This window comes from Delphinus delphis, chromosome 16 (assembly GCF_949987515.2).
Source record: "Delphinus delphis chromosome 16, mDelDel1.2, whole genome shotgun sequence".
NCBI lineage: Eukaryota > Metazoa > Chordata > Mammalia > Artiodactyla > Delphinidae > Delphinus > Delphinus delphis.
Window position 1 is genome coordinate 45526605 of NC_082698.1, and position 7347 is coordinate 45533951.

The window sequence follows — 7347 nt, forward strand, 5'->3', positions numbered from 1 at the left end:
AAGTCTAGGAAATCTAGTTAAGCCAGACTGGAGGACTAGATGATAGCAGAGGGGCAAACGGAAGCTCCAGTAGGCCAAAGACCTAGCCAGTACTAAGGGCGGGGTCCGTGGACACCTTTTTTTTTTTTTTTTAAACATATCACTTTACACTTGGATGAACTCACTGATGTGGCAAGTCTGAATCAGCCCTGGGCTTTTTTTTTTTTTAATAAATTTATTTATTTTATTTTATTTATTTTTGGCTGTGTTTGGTCTTCGTTGCTGCGTGCGGGTTTTTCTCTAGTTGCGGAAAGCTGGGGCTACTCTTCGTTGTGGTGTGCGGGCTTCTCACTGCGGTGGCTTCTCTTGTTGCAGAGCACGGGCTCTAGGCGCACAGGCTTCAGTAGTTGTGCCTCATGGGCTCTAGAGTGCAGGCTCAGTAGCTGTGGCGCACAGGCTTAGTTGCCCCACAGCATGTGGGATCTTCCTGGACCAGGGCTCGACCCATGTCCCCTGCATTGGCAGGCAGATTCTTAACCACTGTGCCACCAAGGAAGCCCCATGGACAACTTATGAAAGTTGTGTTAGAGCATGCTTGACTGAGCAGATTATGGAACCCTATGATGTTGGTAAATGAGGGGCAATGGAGACTCAAAAACAGGATGGAAAATGATACAAGGACAGCTAAAAAATAGAAGAGGAAGAGGAAAGAAGAAGGCAGAGAAAAAAGTACGTCAGAATTTTTACCAATAATTTAAAAAACATGCTTAGCTATTAAGAGTAATGGAGTCAAAAGAATGAAAAGAATTGAGAACAGTCTCAGAGACCTCTGGGACAACATTAAATGCAACAACATTCAAATTATAGGGGTTTCAGAAGAAGAAGAGAAAAAGAAAGGGACTGAGAAAATATTTGAAGAGATTATAGTTGAAAACTTCCCTAATACGGGAAAGGAATAGTCAATCAAGTCCAGGAAGCACAGAGAGTCCCATACAGGATAAAGCCAAGGAGAAACACACTAAGACACATATTAATCAAACTATCAAAAATTAAATACAAAAAAATATTAAAAGCAGCAAGGGAAAAACAACAAATAATATACAAGGGAATCCCCATAAGGTTAACAGCTGATCTTTCAGCAGAAACTGCAAGCCAGAAGGGAGTGGCAGAACATATTTAAAGTGATGAAAGGGAAAAACCTACAACCAAGATTACTCTACCCAGTAAGAATCTCATTCAGATTCGACAGAGAAATTAAAACCTTTACAGACAAGCAAAAGCTAAGAGAATTCAGCACCACCAAACGAGCTTTACAACAAATGCTAAAGGAACTTCTCTAGGCAGGAAACACAAGAGAAGGAAAAGACCCACAATAACAAACCCAAAACAATTTAAAAAATGGTAATAGGAACATACATATCGATAACTACCTTAAATGTAAATGTATTAAATGCGCCAACCAAAGGACACAGACTGGCTGAATGGATACAAAAACAAGACCTCTATATATGCTGTCTACAAGTGACCCACTTCAGACCTAGGGACACATACAGACTGAAAGTGAGTGGATGGAAAAAGATATTCCATGAAAATGGAAATCAAAAGAAAGCTGGAGGGGCTTCCCTGGTGGTGCAGTGGTTGAGAGTCCGCCTGCCGATGCAGGGGATACAGGTTTGTGCCCCGGTCTGGGAGGATCCCACATGCTGCGGAGTGGCTCGGCCCGTGAGCCATGGCCGCTGAGCCTGCGCGTCCAGAGCCTGTGCTCCGCAACGGGAGAGGCCACAATGGTGAGAGGCCCTGCATACCGCAAAAAAAAAAAAAAAGAAAGCTGGAGTAGCAATTCTCATATCAGACAAAATAGACTGTAAAATAAAGACTATTACAAGAGACAAAGAAGGACAGTACATAATGATCAGGAATCAATCCAAGAAGAAGATATAACAATTGTAAATATTTATGCACCCAACATAGATGAGGAGCACCCCAATACATAAGGCAAATGTTAACTGCCATAAAAGGGGAAATCAACAGTAACACAATCATAGTAGGGGACTTTAACACCCCACTTCCACCACTGGACAGATCATCCAAAATGAAAATAAATAAGGAAACACAAGCTTTAAATGATACATTATACAAGATGGACTTAATTGATACTTATAGGACATTCCATCCAAAAACAACAGAATACACTTTCTTCTCAAGTGCTCATGGAACATTCTCCAGGATAGATCATATCTTGGGTCACAAATCAGCCTTGGTAAATTTAAGAAAATTGAAATCGTATCAAGTATCTTTTCTGACCACAATGCTATAAGACTAGATATCTACTACAGGAAAAAAACTAAAAAATACAAACATATGGAGGCTAAACAATACACTGTTAAATAACCAAGAGATCACTGAAGAACACCATACACAAAAATAAACTCAAAATGGATTAAAGACCTAAATGTAAGACTAGACACTATAAAACTCTTAGAGGAAAACACAGGCAGAACACTCTATGACATAAATCACAGCAAGATCCTTTTTGACTCACCTCCTAGAGGAATGGAAATAAAAACAAAAATAAACATGTGGGACCTAATGAAACTTAAAAGCTTTTGCACAGCAAAGGAAACCATAAACAAGACGAAAAGACAACCCTCAGAATGGAAGAAGATATTTGCAAATGAAGCAACAGACAAAGGATTAATCTCCAAAATTTCCAAGCAGCTCATGCAGCTCAATATCAAAATAGAAACAACCCAATCCAAAACTGGTCAGAAGACCTAAGTACACATTTCTCCAAAGAAGATATACAGATAGCCAACGAACACATGAAAGGATGCTCAACATCACTAATCATTAGAGAAATGCAAATCAAAACTACAATGAGGGGCTTCCCTGGTGGCGCAGTGGTTGAGAGTCCGCCTGCCGATGCAGGGGACACAGGTTCGTGTCCCGGTGGGGGAAGATCCCACATGCCGCGGAGCGGCTGGGCCCGTGAGCCATGGCCGCTGAGCCTGCGCGTCCGGAGCCTGTGCTCCGCAACAGGAGAGGCCACAACCGTGAGAGGCCCGCGTACCGCAAAAAAAAGAAAAAAAAAAAAAAAACTACAATGAGGTATCACCTCACACCAGTCAGAATGGCCACCACCAAAAAATCTACAAACAATAAATGTTGGAGAGGGTGTGGAGAAAAGGGAACCCTCTTGCACTGTTGGTGGGAATGTAAATTGATACAGCCACTATGGAGAACAGTACGGAGGTTACTTAAAAAAACTAAAAACAGAGCTACCATACAACCCAGCAATCCCACTACTGGGCATATACCCTGAGAAAACCATAATTCAAAAAGTCATGTACCACAATGTTCATTGCAGCTCTATTTACAATAGCCAGGACATGGAAGCAACCTAAGTGTCCATCAACAGATGAATGGATAAAGAAGATGTGGCACATATATACAATGGAATATTACTCAGCCATAAAAAGAAACAATATTAAGTTATTTGTAGTGAGGTGGATGGACCTAGAGACTGTCATACAGAGTGAAGTCAGAAAGAAAAACAAATACCGTATGCTAAACATATATATGGAATTTTTAAAAAAAAAGGTTCTGAAGATCCTAGGGGCAGGACAGGAATAAAGACGCAGACGTAGAGAATGGACTTGAGGACACGGAGAGGGGGTAGGGGAAGCTGGGACGAAGTGAGAGAGTGGCATGGATATATATACGCTACCAAATGTAAAACAGATAGCAGTGGGAAGCAGCTGCATAGCACAGGGAGATCAGCTCGGTGCTTTGTGACCACCTAGAGGGGTGGGATAGGGAGGGTGGGAGGGAGACGCAAGAGGGAGGGGATATGGGGATATATGTATATGTATAGCTGATTCACTTTGTTATAAAGCAGAAACTAACACACCATTGTAAAGCAATTATACTCCAATAAAGATGTTAAAAAAAATCATGGGAAAAAAGTAATGGCATCAAAAGACGTTTCTAAATCAATTTCCAAAACATTTCTCTCCTCCCTTCTGAAAAAGTTCTTAAAACACAACCATCAAAGATGAAAGGGAAGTTAAAGAAGGTAATGCGATAACAGTGCTGAATAACTAATTTCAGTAACTCGGAATCAGCTTTATCGATAAACTCTGTTGTAAAGAACAGCCATATAAGAGCATTTCTTTTAAACTCTTCCTCCGACATAAAGGGAGCCAGCATGTTATGCAGTCCTTAAAAATACCGACTCTTAATGAACCGTTTTTACTAAAGCCTGGAAATATACCTAAGTTTTAAATACAAGCTTCAGAATTATATCCACCACATCATGTACCCTAAACTCTGAAATCAATTTCCTAGCGGGACTGTGAAATCCTTCAAAGCCAACGCCTCCTCGAGCCTTCAGTGTTAGGCACTTGAAGAGAACGGAGTCACCTGCGCAGCCCGTGCTCCTCCAGGATAAACTCCGGCTACCCAGACGCATGGGCCAGATCAGGAGGGCAGCGGTTAGGCTCCGCGTCAGAATCCGCGACTCGGAGGGCAGCACCTGTCGGACGGGGCGGGGCACCCCGCGTCGCGCTCGCGGAAGGACGGAAAGTGGAGGCTGTCTCCTCCGCGAAGGCGGCCCACCGCGCCGGTATCGGGGCAGCGGCGGCGACGGAGGGGGCGAGGCCAGGAGGCCAGCGACGGCAGCGCGGCCCGGCTCAGCGGCCCGCGGCCCTGGGCGCCCTCCCCATCCGGCCCGCTTGCCCTCACCGGCTCTCGTCCACTCCCTCGCCCACCCGCAGGCCAGTAAGGAGGTGCGGCCCCGCGAGCGCCGCCGCGGCAAGAACCGAAGAGCAACGCTCAGTGGTCGCCGCGCCCCCGCCCCTTTGTGACACCGCGTACCAATCGCTCGCCGGTGCTCGCGTCGCCCTCCAATCAGCGGGGGCAGGGGCGGGACCTGTCCGCCGGACGCCTGCGGGTGCTCGGGAGCCGGTGCTTCTTTTGCGTTCGGTGGAGGTTGTTGGTTAGGAGAGGCCCGGATGTTAATCCTATATTACTAACAGTGGCCTGCTGACTCCGGCCGAAGCGGGCGGGCTGGAGACCAGTCGCACAGGCTTCTGGGAACGGTGGGGTTGGCCTGTGGCCTAAGGAGAGTATGGACAACACCCTCCCTGACACCAAATTAAGGCGCTCTTAGAGGTGCCCGACGTGCTGCGGGGATAGTCCCCGTCGATGGCCTTCCCAGAGCCTGTGCACTTCCAGTGCGGTCCAGGCCGGCCTGGCTTAAACAAATCACCCTTCCTGCGCTTTACTGACCTCTAACGTTTCTGGTCTCACGTACCTCATCTGAAACATGGGGACATTGCCATGCCTGGTTGAAAGCAAGGGCGAAAGCAAACAAGCTCTGTAGATCCTATCCATTTATTCCTCACCCAATTTACTGAGAATTGTAGAGTTGAAATTGAGTGGGTACCTTGGGTTGTCAAATCGCAGCGTCGGCTATGCCCAGCCACCCTTTTTTTTCCCTCCAGTTCTAATTCCCAAGCTGTTGAGCTCAGGTGCACAACATAACAGACAACACAAACCTTCCAGCCTGACATGGACCCCCACTGCTTCTTTTTATCTTCATTTCCTGTAGGTATTCTAAATCCAAGGTTTACAGATTTTCCAGCCCTCCTGGCCTACTATTTTACTAGGTGGATTACTCAACTGACAATAAACAGTAATCTCCCTCTCACTGCAGCTTCACTTATCATCTTGTGACTCGGAGGAACCAGTCTAAAATGAACCCCAATGCCTAATCTCCATTGCCTGTCCCTTCTTACTCTCCTCTGAGACCCCACCCACCAAATTATCTCCATCATTCAACAAACCATTGAGTATACATTGAGGTATATGTATGATAAGGGACTGTGCTTTCACTCATCTTCAGGCTCTCTTGCCACTGGTTCCTTCTTAAACTCTAATACTGAGTTGACTGGAGCCCCGTGAGGACAGAGATATGATTATTATCTTTGTATACTAAATTCTTAAATGAGTGCCTGTGATGAAATGAATCTTACTGAAGCAAAACCTTAGTTTCTAAAACCTGCCACCCCTCTCAGTCAGGGAGAACTGTGAGAAGGAGCTTTGGAGTCAGGTGGATGAGCTTAAAGCCTTGGGTTCCAACACTGGAAGCTCTTGGCCAGTTCATTCATTCTCACCATCATCATCTACCATGTTTCAAGTGCCAGATAGTTAACAAGGATCTTTGCATATTCTGTCCCATCACAATCCTGCAAGGTGGGTACTGAAACCCCTACTTGACAAAGAAGGAAACAGAAGCTAAGAAAGGTGAAACAATTTGCCTATACTCAAACAGCTCTAAGTGGCAGATTTAAATCTAGGTCTCAATAAAAAAATCCAAACTTGTTCCGCTGGTCCACTCTGCTTCCAGATTTTAGCCTCATCTGTGAAATGAGGACAACACCTATCTGGTAGAGTTAAGGAGACTGACATGAAAAGTGCCTACCATCGGACCAGTGAGTGTTAAGTTCCCTCCCGCTTTCAACCCTCTCAAAATAGCAATTTGCCTATTTTCTAACTCTATTGTCTCCTGAATTCCCTGGAATCAATGCTAATGATGGGTCAGCAGATTTGATCATTCCAAAAGAAAAACATGTTTAACAAATGCTTACTGAGTCAGATCCCACATTGGGCTCAGAGCAGGAAACTGTACACAAGTAACCTAAGGGACAGAAGGAAGATGCGCTAAAGGGATAGGGAAAAGGAATAGGCAGCTAGTGTGTACCCTCTTCTGCTGCTGGGTCATTCTCGCAGCAGAGCTGGACAAACAGTTGATGTGTGAGAGCTATACGAAATCTCTGACTATGAGCAATTCCCAATTCAACCTTAAAAGTAACCAAGGAAGAAGTTACTGGCTTCAGAATTGGTGAAGCAACCTGGGTCTGCTTACAAGATTGTGCCACGGTTACAGATTGAATACTCATGAGCAAGATGGCACAGCACAGGAAAACAGACTAGAAGGGCGGGGGGTGAGGTGGGGGGGGGTGGTCAGCCATCCACAATGGACAACACAGTTGTAGAACATTCCCATCAGTGCAGAGTTCTGTGAAACAGTGGTGCTCTAGAAGCTGACATTTCCATCCTCAGCACTTCTTCCTACCATTATCTGGGTTCATTCTGCCCTTTCAAAAAATAATGCAAAGCTCCAAGGAATGGAAATGGATGCCTTAGAGCAAGGGTCAGCAAATTGTTTCTGTGAAGGGCCACAAAGAAAATATCTTAAACTCTGTAGGCCATCCAGTCTCTGACACAACTACTCAACTCTGGCATTGGAGGTAGGGTGAAAACCGCCATAGATAATACATAAATGAATGGGTATGGTTCTTTCCA

The 7347-nt window shown here is 45.1% G+C and overlaps 1 protein-coding gene across 1 annotated transcript in view; it reads right to left on the reverse strand.

Moving 5' to 3' along the window:
* The window catches only part of ZFAND4 (zinc finger AN1-type containing 4), a 72075-nt gene extending 67302 nt beyond the window's left edge, over positions 1-4773 (reverse strand). Inside the window, exon 1 of the mRNA XM_060033676.1 lies at positions 4402-4773. Coding sequence (XP_059889659.1) covers positions 4402-4450 — 49 coding nt within the window. The 5' untranslated portion in view covers positions 4451-4773. The remainder of the gene's footprint in view (positions 1-4401) is intronic.
* Between the last annotated feature and the right edge of the window lie 2574 nt (positions 4774-7347).